The sequence below is a fragment of the Pseudonaja textilis genome, chromosome 10 (assembly GCF_049901715.1).
Source record: "Pseudonaja textilis isolate UNSWEBS1 chromosome 10, rPseTex1.2, whole genome shotgun sequence".
NCBI lineage: Eukaryota > Metazoa > Chordata > Lepidosauria > Squamata > Elapidae > Pseudonaja > Pseudonaja textilis.
In genome coordinates this window covers 25,037,992-25,057,824 of record NC_141999.1, presented here as the reverse complement: position 1 = coordinate 25,057,824, position 19,833 = coordinate 25,037,992, and the positions used below count along the sequence as shown (strand labels likewise).

Here is a 19,833-nt window from a genome sequence, read left to right as displayed (position 1 = left end):
AACTAGTATTTTGACCTTCCCAGCTTCCCTTACTCCTGGCATCTGGTCAAGCCACTTCCAGCTGTCTCCACCCCTGTCAGCTGTTTTGGCACTAGGAGGAGGAGTATCCTTGGAGTAGCCTCAGCAAAGGACGAGGCCCACCAAGAGCACAAGAGCAAAGCAGAGAGAAGCAAACGCAGGAGAAAATGAGATCCTTGCTGGTAAAAACAGAATTGGGGGGCAGGGGGAGCAAACACCCAAGCCAGTTTATTGCAGCCCCCCCCCTCTCCTGGGGGGCTCAGGGCTACTTCTCAACGCCTGAGCAAAAAAAATAAAATAAATGTGCCCTTTGGCCGTGCAATTCGCACAAACAAAAGTTTTGGACGAGTAACAGGTCTCTGGTGTAGCTCCAGTTCTGGGTTGGTGGGAGGCGAGACACATCTGGTCGATCGAAAGCAAAACATTTCAATTCTGCTTTTTGGTCCCCCTGGAGTGTGTGAAAAAAAAAACCCCTAGGAAGTGCAAGTGGGTGTGAGGAAGGGAGTGTGTTTTGCACCTATTTACTTGCAAAAAGCAGAAGTTGGGAAAATTATGCAGGGCAGCTCAATTACAGATACAGATACAGATCATCAGAGTTGGAAGGGACCTTGTAGGTCATCTAGTCCAACCCCCCGCCCAAGTGGGAGACCCTACACCATTTCTGACAAAGGGCAGTCCAGTCTCCTCTTGAAAGTCTCAAGTGATGACGCTCCCACAACTTCCGAAGGCAAATTTCTGTTCCGTTGGTTGATTGTTCTCACTGTCAGAAAGTTTCTCCTTGTTTCCAGGTTGAATCTCTCTTTGATCAGTTTCCATCCATTATTCCTTGTCTGGCCTTCAGGCGCCTTGGAAAATGGCTTGACCCCCTCCTCCTCCCTGTGGCAGCCCCTTAAATATTGGAAGACCGCTATCGTGTCTCCCCTGGTCCTTCTCTTTACTAGCCAGGCCCAGTTCCTTCAACCGTTCGTTGTATGTTTTAGCCTCCAGTCCCCTCAGCATCCTGGTTGCTCTTCTCTGCACCTTTTTTTCCTTATTTGAAGCTGGGAACCACATCAGCTCTTTTCCAGTCCTCTGGGAGTTCCCTGGTGCTTTTTGAAATATACGGTGCAGCGGTTCTGAGATGACCTCTGCCAGCTCCTTTAAAACTCTGGGATGTGATCCATCAGGCCCCGGTGGTTTGTTTTCATCAAGATCAGACAGGTCTTCTCTTATTATTTTTTTTGCTTATTTAACTTTTATTTCTGGTCTGTCTTTTATGGTTTTGGATCCTTTGACAGCTAAGTTACTTTTAACTTTTTTGTAGGGTTTGTGTTTGTTCCCTTGCAAACTTAGTTTCCTTTCCTACAAGCGTGTGTGTGTGTGTGTGTGTGTGTGTGTGTGTGCATGCGCGCGTGTGCGCGTGTCTACTTTTCACACACACACACACAACCTGGGCCCGCCACAGAAGAGAAACGGCGCAGGCAGTTGTGATCAAGTCACAGACTGCTCCTGTGTCTGCATTTATTTATTTGTTTGAGAAGATTCAGAAAGGAAATGATTTATTTATTTATTTTGCTACAGCCCCTGACTGAAGGGGCTGCCCTCCCTCCTTTGCTGCCCAGGGGGCTTTCCCCCCCCCGCATCTCAAATGCTCTTGAAAGAGCCACGTTTGGGACGGGGGGGGGAAATTGGGAGGGTGGGAAAGTAAATGGGGAGGGAGCAAGAAAACACTCCCCCCCCACCCAATAATAATAGTACGGGATAGATTGGGGGACTGCCCACAAGTGGTATAAGGTTTCCTGTCTGAGCAGGAGGCTGGACTAGAAGACCTCCAAGGTCCCTTCCAGCTGTTATTCTATTCTATTCTATTCTATTCTATTCTATTCTATTCTATTCTATTCTATTCTATTCTATTCTATTCTCCTTCCTTCTCTCCTATTCTATTCTATTCTATATTCTATTCTATTCCTCTTCCATATTCTATTCTATTCTATTCTATTCTATTCTATTCTATTCTATTCTATTCTATTCTCCTTCCTTCTCTCCTATTCTATTCTATTCTATATTCTATTCTATTCCTCTTCCATATTCTATTCTATTCTATTCTATTCTATTCTATTCTATTCTATTCTATTCTATTCTATTCTATATTCTATAGCAGAGGTCTCCAAACGTGGCAACTTTAAGACTTGTGGACTTCAGCTCCCAGAATTCTCCAGCCAGCATAGCATAGTCCACAAGTCTTAAATATATGCTGGCTGGAGAATTCTGGGAGTTGAAGTCCACAAGTCTTAAAGTTGCCACGTTTGGAGACCCTTGTTCTATATTCTATATTCTATGTTCCATTCCATTCTACATTGTTTTATTCCTATTCTATTCTATTCTTATTCTTTATTCCTCCTTGCTGGATTTTTAAAAATAAAATAAAAGAAAGAATTCCCCACCCCCACCCTGCAAATCTTTATTAGAGCTCGTTTTGGTTACAGGCGACTCGCTTGCAGTCTCTCCGATGCTTCACAACCGGCCGGCAAATGGAAAGCAAAGTCTCTGAATATCAGAAGATCTTCCAGGTGAGACGTTGGCCGCCTCCCCACCATCCTTCTTCCAGGGCTGGGATCCCACCGGCAGAGCAGCCGGTTTGGGGAGCGCACGCTTTTCAGGCCTAAGGCAGAACTAGAACTCGCCGTCTCCTGCTGATTGGCCCAAAGACACCCAGCCGGCTTTCATGCCTGAGGCGGTAATAGAACTCTGTCGCCTGGAGAGTTCTGGAGCTTTAACCACTCGACCGGACTGGTTCTAGGTTTATTTTATTTTATTTTATTATTTTTGGGGCGGGGGCTACTCAGCAGCCCAGGAGTGGCTGCAGCAGCCACAACTCCCCACCTCAAAGTGAGGCTTTACAGATTAACAGAGTTGGAAGGGACCTTGTAGGTCATCCAGCCCAACCCCCTGCCCAAGCAGGAGACCCTGCGTACACCATTTTTGACAAATGCAGTCTTTTTAAGAGGTGTGGACGTCACCGAATTAAGTGGGGGCTCTCTTGTGCTCCCACCCCAGGCAAACAATGAGTTGCCGGTGCACCTGAAAAAGGGAACCTCCGATATGGTGATGTATCGTGCCACCATGGCTATCGCAACCTTTGGTGAGTGAAGTCGACCCTTCCCCCTCCGGGCTTTGGGAACTGAAAGGTGGGGAGGGGGCTGCAGAGGGGTGGAGTGGGGGTCATTCGAAAAGTCAAGACGTGAAGCGACCAGGACTCACAACGAAAGCAACAATGGCATCCGCTGACAGCAGACTTTTACGGGTGACGCACGGACACACGGACCCACAAACACATATAGCAGAAACCCCCCACACACACACACACACAATTCAAGGGGGGAGGCCCCATGGAAATTGTTCTCTGGGCTCCGGCCCGTATGAATGGCCAAATTACAGGTAGTCCTTGACTTACAACGCCAGTTGAGGCCAGCATTTCCATTGCTAAGCCAGGTAACGGTTAAGTGAGCTTTGCTCCTTTTTATGACCTTTTTCACCACTGTTCTTAAGTGAATCACTTCCATTGTTAAGCCAACCATGTGGTCGTTAAGCGAATCTGGTTCCCGTGTTGACTTAGCTTCTTAGTAGCTGGTTGGGAAGGTTACAAATGGCGTCCGCATGACCGTCATAAATATGAGCCGGATGCACCAAGCGCCCAAAATTTGGATCATGTGACCGTGGGGAATGCTGCGATGGTCGTCAAGAATGAAAAACAGCCGTTGGTCCCTTTTTTTCAGTGCTGTGACAGCTGACGAAACAAATGGTTGCAAGTCGAGAACCATCTGGGTTCTAATTCAGCCTGTTGTCAACCCATCAAACATTCCTGTGCCTGTTTTAGTAGTTGCCTTTTTAAAAAAAAAGTGGGGGGGGAGAAAATCTGGAAGAGCAGTTGAAAGCGAAAGTACATTTGACCTCTTTATCTTTAAAAGATTGTAGCTAAACTACCAGAGTTTTCGCCTGCGAATAGAGTTAGTTGGAGAACGTGATTGATGACACCCAGTCCTTGAACAGCGCTTAGTTGGAGAATGTGATTTATGACACACCCAGGGGGGAGTGGGGGGGGGAAACAGGGTCACAGGGGACTGTAAATGACGTGGGCCAGAGTTGGCTTCATGCAGGGCAGGGCCAGGAGGTCGCCTCGAATGAACCCTTTGAAATTTTTTGAAGTTTGGCTCGAGGATCATAATTTAATTAGAGCGATTGCTAGAATCCTGACACCAACTTGGCCACTTTAAGACTGGTGGACTTCAAACTCCCAGAATTCTCCAGCCAGCAGAGTCTACTCTCTTGCAATCCCTTCCTCTGCAATCCCTCTCCGCTTTAGGAGATGAAGAGAGAAGAAAAACAGGCCTAGCTGGCTGGGGAATTCTGGGAGTTGAAGTCCGCCAGTCTTAAAAGTGGCCAAGTTCGGAGACCTCTGACAACGGATACCACATTTGTAGCTCAAGAGTTGACTCGTGGGCTCCTTGGGGCTACCTAATCTTAGTTGCTTTTTCGCAGATGTTTCGTGACCCAACGAGGTACCCTCGTCAGTGCTAGAGGGGTTTGTGCTGTCTACAGAGTTTGCTCTACAACAAGGATGCCCAACCTTAGTCAGTTTAAAACTTTTGAGGCCTGTAAACATAACTCTCTGGGGAATTCTGGGAAGTGAAGTCCACAAGTCTTAAAAGATGCCATGGATGGACACCTGTGCTCTACAGGCAGCAAACCCCACTCCTGCCGGTGCTGGTGATGTAACTTACGTATGCCAGAGTTGGCTCCATTTAGGGCAGTGCCAGTAAGTCGCCTCTAATGAATCCTTTGAAGTTTGGCTCAAGAATCATGGCTTAATTAGGGTGATGGCTGGAATCCTGACGCCTGTTTTGTTCCTCTCCAGCCACTTGCTATGCCCTCTATCACATCTATCTCCTTGGAAGAATCAAGAAGCATTGAGGAGGCAGCCGGGAATGACAGGCCAGACCCTGCTGGGACCCCCAATCCAATCTCACCCCCACACCCCCCCCCACCCCTGCTCCTGTTTAGAAAACTCCGGAAGCAGAGAAGAGGAAGACGTAGTTTGGGGAGCTTGCGAGACCAAACCAGCGAGGAACCGTGTGGAGTTTGGCTTGTTTCTTTTTCCAAAGTGTACTCGATCCCTACAGCGACACGAATAAAACAAGCGCGACAAAGACCATGATTTGCCTGGACTTTAAAACCCATCACGCACGTTGTAAGTCAGAAACAGATTTTAAAAAAAGAAAACAAAACACGGAAAGTAAAACAGGCGCACATTGTTGAAGGATTCCACAGTGACATGTAAGCCAAGCCACGATTTCAGGGGTGGTGCCTGGGCTGGGCATGGGGAGGGTGGGGGGCTGCTGCCACTGGCTGGCCGGGGTCCTTCTCTCCATTGGGCCGTGCCAGCCTTGCCCAGTCTGGAGAGCAAGCGGCCAGCTTGGCTCTCCTCCCTTCCCTCGGACAGACCCTGGAGGAAGGGCCTGGACGGAGCCTAAATATACATTAAAGCGCTGGATTGTTGAGGTTTTGTTTTTAATGGACCCACTTCTAGCCACATCATTGGGTCGATACCCCAGAATAGATCATCCCTGTCTCTTTCAGCATTCACCCCCCCATCCCTGTTTGGATGACCTCAAGTGTCCCACCACGGCTCTTGGCTTCCCCAAGCTCTGTAGCCTTCAGCTACAGAAACGTTTGTGGCCCCACTAAGCCAAATTGGGGGTAGGGGTGTTTATTTTTGCCACCGGGCTGAAAAATAACCATTCCTAGCTTTTTCCCCGTGGGGAATCTGGGAAGCGGCCTAGTCAGTTTCTCACCGCAGTTTCTTTCCTCTTCAACCGAGCAGTTTTTCCAGCCAGGTGGCTGCTTAATCAGCCATCTTAGCCATTAAAAGAGGGCCTGGGCGATACTGAGACAGCCCAGTGGGTCCTTGTGCCAAGGGAAACATGCACACAGAGACACAACCCCGGGGCCAAAGCTCGGGTTAGGCCCCCATCCCTTGCCATTTGCATGGGCATATCACTTTAGCAACCTGGAAGCATGCATGTTGGTTCAGAAGACGGATGAGATTCACGCAGGAAACTTGGTTTAAATTGCTTGGATTGGAAGGCAAGGCATCCGCTCTGGAGCTGAAGACGGACAAAGTCGGTAACTCTGGTTGCATTTGGTGAAGGGGGGAGGGGGCGCAGGGGTGGGGGTGGGAGCGAGGGGCCGGAGTGGCCTCAGGCTTTCTTCAGCATCTTGGTGGTCTGGTTGTTGGCTTCGTTGATGCTGATCACATTGGCAATGGCCTGCGGAGGGAAGAAGAAGACGAAAACAAAGGAACGCTGAGCAGGGGGTTGGACTAGAAGACCTCAAGGATCCCTTCCAACTCTGTTATCCCGTATTCCAAGGGTCTTCAAATTTAGCAAATGTAAGACTTGTGGACTTCCACTCCCAGAATTCCTGAGCTAACATGACTGGAGGAGGAATTCTGGGACTTGAAGTCCATCCACCAGTCTTAAATCCAGTGCTTAGCAGGCTGGGACAGCTGTCAAGTTTAAAGACCCCTGCTGTATTCGATCTAGATCGGGGGTCTCCAAACTTGGCCCCCTTTAAGACTTGTGGACTTCAACTCCCAGAATCCCATGTGGAGACTCTGGGAGGGGAGGGGGAGGGTGGGCGGGGCCAGCCGGTGGATTCAACTACGGGTTTGGTGAACCGGATGTAAATTTAACATCCGGTTCACTCAAACCAGTCCAAACCGGTTGAATTCTCCCCCTGAACTCCAATAAATGAACAATACAGGGCCAAACAGGTCATCTCAGAGCCGTGTTGCTTCTGGCTTTCCAGCATCAACCTCCCCGCCACATCGCAGCCTCACATTCCACCCAGACTTTTTTTTTAAAAAAGAATCACTCTTAATTCTCAGTCATTCCCCTTCCTGTCCCCAATACATGCCTGCGTTGGCCCCCCACCCCACAAAAAAAAACCCTGATCAGTTGCCATGAGTTAAAAAAAGAATAATCGTGGCTGCAAAGACCACCGTTCGTTCCTCTGTGGCTCTTAAAAGCCCCTTACAAACGATACTGGTGGAGGAGAGAGCTTGCAATTCAGTATATCAAATTTGGCTTGTAGTTGGACTGGAGTTTCCCAACCGTGGCAACTTTAAGACGCGCGGGCTTCAACTCCCAGAATTCCCCATCCAGCCATGCAGAGAATTCTGGGAGTTGAAGTCCGCCAGGCTTAAAGTTGCTAAGACCCCTGATCTAAACTGTGGTTTTTGTTTTCGTTTGTTTCAAATTTTGCTGGGGGACCCTTAAGCCTGTGTCACTTACTCAAGGTATGAATGTGGATGCTATCGTTACGGTCCGATTGAATGGCACCTTCCTCCCAGCCGGGCCGCCTCACTCACCTTCTCTTTGATATTCTCCACCTGCTTGCTCTGGACATCAATTTCGTTGCTCATGTCCACCGCCATGCTACGCAGGTTGCTCAGCATACTGTCCACCTGGGTCAAATTCTGCTCCAGCTCTTCCTCCACGTCGTCCTTCATTATCCTGGGCGAGAAGAAGAGACGCATTCGGAGCGCATCCTCACACAAGGACGGACTCCGGGACTCTCCTAGTTAGGATTCGCAGGTGATAAAAGTTGCTCCTGTTAGCAAGACGTGACCACGACGTTCATTCTCCTCCTCTTCCTCCTTCCTGAAAATCCCACTCCCCTCTAGCATTGATATTGTTCCCTAGTTGGGTCATGAAAGGTCTACAAAAAGACAACCAAGCTCAGACAGCAGCCAGGATCCCATAGTCCTCCTCCTTCTCCTCCACATACCCCACTCCCTTCTAGCACTGATGATGTTCCCTAGCTGGGCCATGAAAGGTCTGCAACGAAACATCCAATCTCAGAGAACATCCCAGAACCCCCCAGTCTTCCTCCTCATCCTCTTCTCCTCTTCCTCTCCACAAATCCCACTCCCTTCTGGCACTGATGATGTTCCCTAGCTGGGCCATGAAACGTCTGCAGGAGAGCAACCAAGCTCAGAGAGCATCGGAGACCGCCCAGACCTCCTCCTCCTCCTCCTCCTCAGGCCCTTTGACCTACCTCTGGATGAAAGGCCCACTCATCGTCATCTGTGTCCCAGCGGTCATCATGATGGGCTGCTGTGACACCACATCCTGGGCATTGCCAGAGGCTGCCTTACTGGCCTCCATGGCCTTCATGTTCTTTAACCTGGAATGGAAAAGGAAGAAGGAAAAACCAATGCTTCGGTTGTCCCTCGTTGGCACCATGACTAGGTCTCCCTGCTTGAAGACCCGAGGGGAGGGGGGAGTCCAGGAAGGTCAGAGAAGTCAAGATGGCAGCCGCCACCCTGCCTTCCAAGCATTGTCCATTTTTTTAGGCAGCCATCTTGATTTCTTTGACTTTCTCTCGCTGCCCTATGCAGACGCTTCTCTAGGAGAAAACCACGCTGGAGCCCCTTCTTCTCTGGAGGATGAGAGAGCAGGATCAATCCACGAGGGAAAGGGCAGCAGGGAACCACAAGGAGGAGAAGGAGAAGCCTCCTTATACAAGAGCAATCTATCTGCAAACACCTTATGCTCCTTGGAGAGGGCTTGGAGAAGCAGCACCCGGGTCCAATCCGGGACCGTCTAATCAGCTGGTGTGTTGGGTAACCATGCAGGCGAGATGCCGCCATGGCTTGCATCACACTTAACCACGAATCCTGGCTAAACCATTTCCCGCGACCAACGGAGAACTCACTTGGCGCAGGGGCAGACGAAAAGGCCGCAACACTTGGCCATGTCGCTGAGGTTCTTCTCGGCTTCCTTCATGTCTTGGATAATCTGGTCTAGGCCGTCCTCAATGCGGTCCAGCTGCTCTGAGGGGAGGAAGCGGGAGAGGGAAGACCGTGAACACGGGGACCGGGAAGGGCCCTCCCGAGGGCATCCATATGGACGTGTCCAAAGAGCCAAGGAGGAGACCATCACACAAATTTTAGGACCATTTCTTACTGTGGACGTTAAGTGAACCACCCCAGTTGTTAAGCAAATCATGCTCAACTTGAGAGCTAGAATTAATAAATTAAATTAAATTAAATTTCCACCCCTTTTTCACTTGCATGGCACCTGTCACACCAGAATTTCCGTCGCTAAGCAAGTTCAGTGAGTCACGGGAGATTTTACCACCTTTTTGCCACCTTTGTTGAGCTGCTAAGTGAGAATCATGCTGTCATTAAACGAAGCTTGTCAGAAACTGGCCAGGAAAATCGCAAATGGTGCTCACACAACCACAAAACACTGCAACCGTCCTAAATACGTGCCCTTTACCAACGTCCAGATTTTGAATCATGTAACTGGGGAATTGTAGTGGTCATAAGTGCAAGGCCTACCTCCTTAACTGATTGTGATGGGCCTGAATTTATCTTGCATCCAGCCAGAACTTGGGGTGGTGTATTAAAATTAGGAAAGAAGTCCCATGATTTGATTTAACATGTGGGTTTAATTGTGGTTTATAAGGGGTCTCCAAGTTTGGTGACTTTAAGACTGGTGGACTTGGACTCCCAGAATTCCTGAACTGGCTGGCTGGCCGAGGAATTCTGGGAGTTGAAGTCCACCAGTCTTAAAGTTGCTACGGTCGGAGATCTCTGGTTTATAAGACTTAGGTGCATCACATAAACCATGCTTAAAGAAACTGCAATGTAGGACGAGGGGATCATCCAGCAATTTTCACACTGCCATAAATCCTCAGAATTTACCCCCTTGGTCATCCAGCATAACCAGAGTTCGAATCCCGGCATCCTTGCTCTGTTGGAAAATCAGAAATAAACAAGAATGAACAATGGCTTGGTTAGAAATCCAGAGAAACGGGCGACTCGTTTTTTCTCCCCCCACCCAGTGATCTAGTCATAAACAAGCCATTCATTCCTCCCTCGTCTCTTACCTCATCTACCAGCTGCAACATCCGCCTGGTACTTTCCAAAGACTGCCAAAAAAGAAAAAGAAAGAAAGAAAGAAAGAAAGAAAGAAAGAAAGAAAGAAAGAAAGAAAGAAAGAAAGAAGAATGCAATATTAGGAGAGAAAAACAGCCGCTGTCCTTCTGCATCATCTAAGAAAGAAGAGCGGACTAAAAGATAAATAAATCTGGTTTTTAATGAAGAATCCTGGAAACCCCATTGCAGATGCTCCAAAATTTCAGATTTTTTAAAAATAGGATTTTCTTTTAAAAAAACAGAGAGTCAGCTTCGGCCTTCTTTGCGTATTTTTTTTCATTAATTGGAAGAGAAAAATATGATGCAGAATCATCTCTAAAGCTCTCCAGCTGCTGTCAGGACGTACAAATTGATTGCAAAAGGAAAAAAAATCTGGCCGATATTTCGGCTCAACATATATATAGGCGGTCCTCGGCTTACGGCCACAATCAAGCCCGATGTTTCTCTTGCTAAACGAGACATTGGATAAGTGAATTTCTTGCTGCGGTTGCTCAGGCGAATCACCGCAGGTGCTACACTGTTTGTTTCCCTGAGTTTGCTGGTCAGACAGTCACAAGATGTGATCTTGGCACACAGCAACGGTCGTAAGTATGAAGCAGTTGCCAAGCATCTGAATGTTGATCCCGTGGCTACAGGGTCGCTACGATGGTCGTGGGTGTGAAAAACGGCCATAAGTCACTTTTTAAAATCCCATTGTAACTTTAGACCGTCATTAAATTTATGGTCGTATTTTGAGAACTATCTAGGAATGGTGCGGTGGAGTTCTCGCCTCATGATCAGGAGGCCGTAAGTTCGAATCCTAGGCAGCGGCAGATATTTCTCTCTCTGGGCACACTGAGAATTGTATCTGCTGAACAAAACTCCTCATCAGCGACAGGAAAGGCATCTGGCCATGAAAAAGACTCCGCTAGCTCTTTCAGACTCCACCAAGCAAGGGATGACGGAGGATCATTAAATGAAGATGATGTTGAGCCCTGTCTGTGTACCGTTCAGATTCTAGATTGCATTCAATCATCATGAATTTAAATGTCTGTCCAGCCCTTAATGAAATAAGCCTGGAATTTAAGGCTTTCCTTGTGGTTTTCCGTCTCTGAGGAAATTCCACTGAACGTTTCATTAGAAGCTTTTTGCTGGAGGCCTCTGCCATTAATCGGTATTTGTTCCACACGGCAGCAACGTGATGAGTAAACTATTGATTAAACTGCTGTTTAATTGCCCTGCGACTGGATGGCTTTAATTACAATTTTCTTTATTTTGCTTTACATGTATTAACAAAAAAATCTGCACCATTCTGCTGATCGAAAAATAAGGAAAGGCCAGAGGATCTTAAAGGACGGCTGAGGAGCCGTTACCCAGTTATTTGCTAGTCAGGCTACGACGTTGTGAAAGAGGAATTATTTGCAGGCTCAGGAAGCTGCTCATTCAAAGGGGCAAAATATTAATTAAACCTGCAGGAGTCTAATTGACAAACCTCCCAGCGGGTTTCCTGATCCGCCCTGAACAATCTGATCCTGCCGTTTTACGTCCTTTGAGGGTAGCGGGAGGAACCCAGACGAGCCCGGACTGGGGCAGAGGATGCCCAGGGATGAGCAGCCACCCTTGAGCCGTACGTGTCTGTCGCTGAGCAAGACAGTCGTTAAGTGAGTTTCGTCCCATTGTACGACCTTCCTTGCCCCAAGTTGTTAAGGGAACCACTGCAGTTGTTCACTTGGTCCCACGGTCGTTCAGTGAATCCGGCTTCCCCCGTTTGACTTTGCTTGTCAGATGGTCGCAAAAGGGGATCACGGGACTCCCCCAGAGATATAGCAACCGTCGTAAGTGCAAGACAGTGGACGGATGTCTGAAGTTTGATCACGTGACCATGGGGAAACTGGGACATAAGTTACCTTTTCAAGTGCTGTTATAACTATGAATGGTCACTAAATGAATAGCTCGAATTCAAGGACTTCCTGTAACAAGTGGGAAATTTTGCTCCCTGGTTTTTGCTTGCAACAAGCAAGCAAATGTCATAAATGGATGGATGGATGGATGGATGGATGGATGGATGGATGGATGGATGGAGGAAGGAAGGAAGGAAGGGGAGAGGAGAGGAGGAGAGGGAAGGAGGGATGAAGGAAGGAAGGGGGTGGGAAGAAGAGAAAAGGAGGAGAGGGAGAGAGGGAGGGAGGGAGGAAGGAAGGGAGAGGAGGGAGGGAGGGAGGGGAGGGAGGGAGGGAGGGAGGGGGAGGGAGGAGGAAGGAAGGAAGGAAGGAAGGAAGGAAGGAAGGAAGGAAGGAAGGAAGGAAGGAGTGCCAAGAAGAAATATGGGGCTGAACCAAGCGAGGAAGGGGCTTGGAGATTGTTGCCTGCCTTGGCAAAGCCGCCCACCTCATTGTTGATGTGGTGGATCCGTTGCTCCAGGTCTTCGGACTCGGACCCTGCCACCCTGGAGGCTGCCATGCTGGGATCCCCCTGGAGAGCGCAGAGGGAGAGGGTGCCCTTGGATGGAAAGGGCCGGCGTCTCCTGCAAGAGAAAACGTGTGTGTGTGTGTGTGTGTGTTTGTACCAAGGGGAGAAATATCTTTTGGGTAGGTGGGCAACCCATCCGTGAGATGATCTACCGCGGGGGTCTCCAACCTTGGCCACTTTAAGACTTGTGCACTTCAACTCCCAGAATTCTTCTGCCAGCTTTGGCCACTTTAAGACTTAAGGCTTTGCTGGCTGGGGAATTCTGGGAGTTGATAAAGTCCACAGGTCTTAAAGTGACCAAGGTTGGAGACCCCCTGGTGTAGGGTCTACTTGGATGGGGGGGGGTTAGACTAGATGACCTACAAGGTCCCTTCCAACTCTGCTAATCTGTATCTACACACACACACACACACAGAGCCCAATTCCCTTTCAGTGCCTGGTCTCTGCCTGAAAATAAACCCACGGCGACCCCGAGGGGCACAACGTGTCAGGGGCCACGCGACTCCCTTGCTCCGTGACAGGAACCCACTGGGTGTCAGTTGTTCTATATATATTGTCACTGTTTCCCCACCCCAAGAAAGGGACCCCAACCAGGGAGGACCACAGCCCACCCCTCCCCACCCCTGTGGGCAGCCCCTCCTCCCCGCCCACCCTCAAAACCCGAACCTCCCACACCGGATCCCCCAAGCGTGTAATTACCGCGTGGGAAAAGCACAGCTGTCACGGGTCGGCAGCCAGGAACCGCCGCTCTCCCGCCTCCCGCCCCCAGTTTCCCTCCCCCCAGCTCAGGTCTTCCCCACCTTCTGCTCCCTCCCCTCCCCCCTCCAGATCCCCCCAAGAGCATCCCTGGCGAAGCTTTGCAGGCCAGGTGTTGCCTTTGTGTGCGGATCTTCTTATGCCAAGCAGCAGGCAGAGGAGGCGGGGGAGGCACAGAGCTGACCCCTCCCCTTCCCGGCAGCCAAAGATAGCGCTTGGGGTGGGGGGGAAAGACCAGGGATGCCTCTGGAGAACAAAACCCGGGGTTGTTGCTGTCACCTTCCACAAAAGGAGAAGAGGCGGAGAGGAAAAAAAAATTGCCCTTGTTTTTAAACTTATTTATAAGCGAAGGAAGCTGCCGGTCTCATTCCCGTAGAAGACAATAAGCCTTCGCTCCGGGGTGTGGGAAGAGAGTGATGGGCGGGGGTGAGGGGGGGGGTAAGGGGTGTGTCAACCCCCCCCTTTTTTTTGACAATTCTTCCACCTCTTACAGCAAGCCTTGGTTTGCAAACCAAGAGAAAGGAAGGGGTCTCGCTCAGGAGGGGCACCCTTGATGGGGCCCCACAGTTCTTAAGTGGGTTTTGCCCCGTTTTATGACCTTTCCTGCCACCGTTGTTAAGCGAATCCCTGCAGCTCTTCAGTTGGAGACACAGTGGAGAAGCGAATCCAGCTGCCCCATACGGTCACAAAAGGGGACTGCGTGCTCCCGGGACACGGTGGCCGTCGTAAATATGAGTCAGGTTCCAATGGAGTTTTGATCGTGTGGCCACGGGGATGCTGCAACGGTCGTAAGTGTGAAAAAACAGCCCTAAGTCACTTTTTTGCACTGCCATTGTAACTTTGGTCACTAAATGAACTGTTATAAGTCAAGGACAGCCTGTACTACAGACACATCATAAGCTGTGAGTGTCTTTTCCGAGGCCCTCCTGTCTGCTCCACCAATGGCCTCGGCTAGCTTTGGCTTGACTGTTGCTTCTTTACCCTTGACAGTTATCCTAAAAAGCAGAAGCTTCCAGATTTTTATTGTGAATTCCACGGTTGTTTGTTCTACCCTAAAGCAGGGGTCACTTTAAGACTTGTGGACTTCAATTCCCAGAATTCCTCACCCAGGGAATTCTGGGAGTTGAAGTCCACGCTTCTTAAAGTTGCTGAGGTTGGAGACTGGTGGTAGATTCGAATGCCCTAATGATTTACTTCAACAACCAGTTCACCAAACTGCTGAGAAAGTTAATAACCGATTCTGGGGAACCGGTGCAAACCAGCTGAATGCCACCACTGTTGGAGACTCCTGCCCTAAAGGACCTTCAAAAAGTGTATACAAGCAGTCCTTGACTTATAACCAGTCATTTAGTGACGGTCTATTATGGCTGAGAAAAGTGACTTATGATCGGTCCTCATTCTTACAACCCATTGCAGCATCCCACACCGTCACAGGATCAAAATCCAGACCCTTGGTGACTGGCATGGATTTACATTCCAATGTCCTGTGATCTCCACTTGGTGACCTTCCTAGCAGACATCTGACCAGCAGAGGCCACTAGAGAAGCTGGATTCGCTTAACGGCCACATGACTCACTTCAAAACCCCAGCAATTCACTTAAGAGCTGTGATCCAAAAGGTCGTAAACTCCGGCATGGGATGGAAATTCTGGTTTTTATTGTGGTCATCGCAAAGGTCATCCCTTTTTATTTTTTCAAGAGGCAACTGGACTTTCTGTTTTTTTCTTTGAAGACGTTTCGCTTCTCATCCAAGAAGCTACTTCATCTCTGACTGGGGGGTGGGGAAAAGAAGGATTTATATTTCCTTGGAGACAGCTGGTCGTTAGCATCCTTTTTAGGGGGTCACTGAGGCCACTTGGAGGTTTACCTGTGTCCTCAGGGTCACCTGAGTCCTGCAAATGGGTGTGGAGCCTTTTTGGAACTGCTAAAAGGACCGTGTTATAGTCACACCCATTTGCACCAGGGGGACACAGAGATAAACCTCCATGTGGCCTCAACAACCCTCTAAAAAGGACGCAAATGACCAGCGGTCTACAAGGAACACAAACTCTTCCCCACCATCCGGTCAGAGCTGAAGAAGCTTCTCGGATGAGAAGCAAAACATCTTCAAAAGAAAAACCTCCACAGACAAATTGGGGTCATAACTCAAGGACTGCCTGCCTGCCTGCTAACTTTGATCTGGCAATGTCAGCTGGTCCCTTGCCAGAAACTTTGCCCCACTTAAAATTTCCCTCTTGGCTGCTCAGAGTCATCCTGCACTTCTCCGCTTTTCTACCTTCGAAGGGATTAAAAAAAAAAAACCCTGGGAAATTGCAAATATCTCCCAAACGGCCTTTTAAAGCTGCCAGCAGACAAAGCGAGGAGGGGGCTGCCCCATCACCTTACGTCCTGCTCTTTGCTCCCCGTTTGGAGCCCCCCCCCCTCAGGACAAAACGCAAACGCAAACGGTCTGATCAAAAGCGGTGAGCCCATCCTCCTCGCCCATCGAGACAATGCAAGGGGTTTGAAGTGGTTTTTTCCCCCGCCAGGTGTGCGCGGATTAAATTGGCGCCACCAAAGAAAAAAGGCTCTTCAGAGGATGACTGTCCGTTCCAGGCTCGCTGGGGACGGCCGCCTAATTTGGCCATTCTTTGGAGCCAGAAAAAAAGATATTTTTTTTCACGCGCCCCCAGGACCTCCGTTTAATGGAGCTGTTGAGAGTGACTCAGAGACCGAATGCGAAAGGAGGCCCTTGACGGAGCTGTGGGGGAGCCGAGAGGGAAGCGGAGGGTCCTTTGAGTACCCTTACATCAAGGGTGGTTGTTTTTTTTCCTTGCTTTCTTCTCTTTGTTCATTTCAGGAGCCCACACAGGGGTGTCGCGGCTTCCCAAGAGTCCCTCACAAAGCTGTTTCATCATGTAAGTAACCCACAACAACCCTATCAGGTAGGCTGAACTGAGAGAGAAGGATTGGCGTAAAGTCACCTGATGAGTTTTCATGGCTGGGAGGGAGACTTGAACCTGGCTCTGCTCAGATTGGTCCAACTTCTGCTCCACAACAACACTGTGGCTGCCAAAAATTCTCAACATGCTATCTGTCTGTCTATCATTTCTCTCTCTCTCGCACACACACACACACACACAAACACACACCACACACACACACATCTCTCTCCTCTCTCTCCCCCTCCTATCTTTATCTGTCTCTGTCTGTTCCTCTGTCTCTTTCTTGGGTGCTATCTCACTGTCTATCTATCTATCTATCTATCTATCATCTATCTATCTATCTATCTATCTATCTATCTATCTATCTATCTATCTATCTATCTATCTATCTATCTAACTAACTAACTAACTAACTAACTAACTAACCATATCTCATTTATCTACCCTATCATTCACCTATACATTCATCCTCTGTCGTGTAAATTATCTGTCTATTTGTCTATCTCTGTCTGTCTGTCTGTCTATCATCTATCTATCTTATATTACAATCTATCTACCGCTATCTAACTGTACCTATGATCTCTGCATCTGTTATCTCTCTGTCTGTCTCTATTTCTCCATCATCTATGTTATTTGTCTGTCTTGTATTTGTTTCTATCTCTGTCTATCATCTATTATCTATGTCTCTGTCTATATCTATCATTTATCTATTGCTATATCGATCATGTATAATCTATCTCTGTCTATTTATCATTTATTATCTGGATCTACCTACCTATCATCCATCCATCCATGCATCCATCCATCTATCTAATCTATCATCTCTATGTATCATTCTCTCTGTCTTTATATCTATCTATCTATCTATCTATCTATCTATCTATCTATCTATCTATCATCTATCATGTATTAAATCTATATGCTGCTCAGCTCATTCTGCAAAGTGACTCCGGGCAGTTTTGGTTCATTCCATCATTGTTTATTAATGGCCTTTTGTCTCCATTAATTTGTCCAGACATCCTCAACCTGCAGGACTAGGATTATAGCAGACCCCAACCGTCCCTGCAACTTGGCTCAATCTGCTCGGGACAAACTGCCTTATTTCGTTCCAACTCGTTGCACCCTTTTTGGGTGGCGCAGAGTTGGTTTTGGAGGGTGTTTTATTTTATTTTTTTATTATTTTTATTTTTATTTTTATTTTATTTTTTTTGCATCAGAGAAATGCATTTGAGCAGAGAGCGTTCCCTGTCTAACTACACCCCAACTCGTGAAAATGTATGCCACGAATCCAGAAGGGTACCTAAGTATAACGAGAACATGCTAACTTTGTTACCGGCACCATCTGCTTAAGAGACCTTCTCTTTGCAAAGATCAGCTGAAGCATCTTGGAATAAAGAAAGCATGAGAAGGAAAGTGCCAGCGTTTGCAAAAGAGCAGGCTGATATGCCACAGGTCGACCTCTCACACCAGACCTGCCCTCTGCAACTGGAATCTCCAAGTCTAGAACAGAAAAGTGACCGTGGCAAGGAAAAGAGAAACAGCTTCGAGCCAAAAGTTGCGAGACGAACCAGGGAGAGGAGTTGATTTCAAGGAGATCATTAACCCTGCAACCCTGGCGGAACCCTTAAATATAAATTCTTCCCCAGGAAACACCCAGGAGGAAAGGTTGAGTCCTGTTTAACCAACTTCTCCAGCTGTGGGTCCGGATAGACCAGATGTGTCCCCATCTTTCACCTCTGGAAAAACCTAGAAAAAGCAGCTGCAAAGACCCTCCCAAAGAGATATGGATCCGTCTCCATTCCACCTCCAGACTGGACCCTCTGGGGGCAAAAATTGGCAAGCTTCCTGTAGGAAGTTCCTGAGCTATAACCTTGCAAGTACATGAAAAAAAAAATATATTTGGGGGCTCTTATTTTGGGGTCTCCACAAGGCTGGAGAGGAGGGGTAACGCGAGGCATCAGGAGGGCGCCAGGTTGAAGGCGGCAGCTCTGTGTCTTCACTGTCTGGCTGGTTGCTTCTCCAAACAACCTGCACACGCACACACACACACAGAGCTACACGCACTTCCCCGGTTCCCGAAAGCAGCCTTGCTGGGCTGCCACACAGCTCAAAAGACTCACGGGGGAAAAAAAACAACCTGTGGATCTTCCCAGGCACGGCCCGGTTTTGACTCTTTTCCTGGCATAAAAGATGTTTTTCCCGCTGGCAAATTCACTTTTTCAACCCACAAACCTCCGAGCCCTTTGCCAGTTTGCCAACTGAGTGGAGTAAACAACAGGTTGCCGGAGAAGTCAAAGCACCCATGTGGTTGCCTCTGACGCATTGGAGAAAGAGGCTTGCAAGGGATCTGGGATCACACACAGCTCCCGCCCCTCCTCCCAAAAAATCAGAGTTTGTCCCCCACCAGGAGAAAACCCAGGATCAGCTTTACATCAACTTCAGCATCCGGGCAAAATAGGCAAAGGATGCTTGTGGTGAAAGTTGACTTTCCTAAGGGTCCCTCCATCCATTGGGGGGGTGGGGTCTCCTTCTGCAGCCCACCACCCCGATACCCGCCCCGCCCACCCCGTTGCCCCCATCCCCTCATACCTCTTCCTGCTTCTCTGCCTTTCTTCTCTTCTCTGCTCACCCCGAGCTTCATCCAGAAAGGAGCCACGCCTTTCCAGCCAAGATCAAGGCAGCCTGGCTCCCGCCTCTGGAGAGAGGCCGTTGGGCAGGGACCCTGAAAGGCAGCTGGCGGAATCTCCCCATTGGCTGCCTGGTTGGGAAAAAAAAAAGACAGGGTGGGGCAGGGCTGGAGCCGGTACCCCCTCGCCTTCCCTCCCTCCAGGGGATGCTGTTGCCAGGGGCAACCGGATGAGAGGCCGGGAGGATGGAGATGGCAAGTTGGTGCCGTCACCTGAGCAACTCTGCGGTTGACACAATGAACTTTAAGCCCCCAGGGACCCCTCCTCCGGCCTGAGGCATGGAGAGCCAGAGGGTCAGGGGGTCAGGTTGAGCGGGGTAGGCCTGTGAACTTTGGCCAGTCTTGGCTTCTGAACGCTGGTCCAAGATTTCGATACGTCCTGGGCTTTTTGGCACGGTAACCTGGCAATTTGGACATCTCTGTAACCTGGGCAACTGGAACCTCTTGGTTACCCAGCAGATGTCTTGGTAACCAAGGCAACCGCAGCATCTTTGGGTAATTGGGCACCGCAGCTTGATAACTTCCAGTTTGGCAAATGCCAAAGACAGACCTGGTTCCCCCCGAGGGACCAAAGAGAAGGAAGAAGGAAGAAGAAGAAGAAGAAGAAGAAGAAGAAGAAAGAAGAAGAAGAAGAAGAAGAAGAAGAAGAAGAAGAAGAAGAAGGAGGAGGAGGAGGAGGAGGAGGAGGAGGAGGAGGAGGAGGAGGAGGAGGAGGAAGAGGAGGAGGAGGAGGAGGAGGAAGAGGAGGAGGAGGAGCAGGAGTCTTATCTGAAAAGGGAGTTTGGTCAAAACTGAGTTGGAAGGGACTTTGGAGGTCATCTAGTCCAACCCCCTGCTCGAGCAGGAGATCCTATGCCAGAGGCGTCCAACCTTAGCAACTTTTGACATCCCTGCCCTAGGCCATTCCAGACAAATGCCTGTCCAGTCTCTTCTTGGAAACCTCCAGTAATGGGCACTCACAACTTCTGGAGGGAAGCAATTCCGCTGCTGAGTTGTTCTGCAGGAAATTTCTTCTTA

General features: G+C 48.9%; 3 protein-coding genes across 5 annotated transcripts in view; 1 reads left to right on the top strand and 2 right to left on the bottom strand.

Annotated features, from left to right (window-relative positions):
* Nucleotides 1–19,833, bottom strand: part of LOC113445898 (calpain small subunit 1) — a 266,631-nt gene that overhangs the window by 226,089 nt on the left and 20,709 nt on the right. The window lies entirely within an intron of this gene.
* On the top strand, nt 70–5,207 carry LOC113445901 (cytochrome c oxidase subunit 7A2, mitochondrial). The gene is made up of 4 exons (XM_026715297.2): nt 70–200; nt 2,484–2,567; nt 3,055–3,139; nt 4,913–5,207. Exons 1-4 carry the CDS (start codon nt 186–188, stop codon nt 4,966–4,968), a joined length of 240 nt encoding a protein of 79 aa, XP_026571082.1. The 5' UTR covers nt 70–185; the 3' UTR covers nt 4,969–5,207.
* Nucleotides 5,210–18,761, bottom strand: LOC113445900 (synaptosomal-associated protein 25-like). Of its 2 annotated transcripts, none has more exons than XM_087940228.1 (8): nt 18,720–18,761; nt 12,371–12,506; nt 9,955–9,996; nt 9,770–9,818; nt 8,776–8,893; nt 8,116–8,244; nt 7,427–7,571; nt 5,210–6,323 (listed from the first exon to the last, which is right to left on the bottom strand). In XM_087940228.1, exons 2-8 carry the CDS (start codon nt 12,440–12,442, stop codon nt 6,255–6,257), a joined length of 624 nt encoding a protein of 207 aa, XP_087796354.1. In that variant the 5' UTR covers nt 12,443–12,506; nt 18,720–18,761; the 3' UTR covers nt 5,210–6,254. The 2 variants fall into 2 exon arrangements, with proteins under 2 accessions (XP_087796354.1, XP_026571081.1); XM_026715296.2 differs by lacking the exon at nt 18,720–18,761 and adding an exon at nt 13,151–13,335.

Bases quoted from the DNA above. Each gene is read 5' to 3' on its own strand.
- LOC113445901 (XM_026715297.2), top strand. The intron at 2,568-3,054 runs GTGAGACGTTGG...CTCCCACCCCAG, and splicing joins AATATCAGAAGATCTTCCAG to GCAAACAATGAGTTGCCGGT. The intron at 3,140-4,912 runs GTGAGTGAAGTC...GTTCCTCTCCAG, and splicing joins CATGGCTATCGCAACCTTTG to CCACTTGCTATGCCCTCTAT.
- LOC113445900 (XM_087940228.1), bottom strand. From the start codon at position 12,442: ATGGCAGCCTCCAGGGTGGCAGGGTCCGAGTCCGAAGACCTGGAGCAA. The intron at 8,894-9,769 runs GTAAATTCTGAG...TCCTCCCCTCAG, and splicing joins TATGCTGGATGACCAAGGGG to AGCAGCTGGACCGCATTGAG. The intron at 6,324-7,426 runs GTGAGTGAGGCG...TTCCCTCCGCAG, and splicing joins TGGAGAATATCAAAGAGAAG to GCCATTGCCAATGTGATCAG.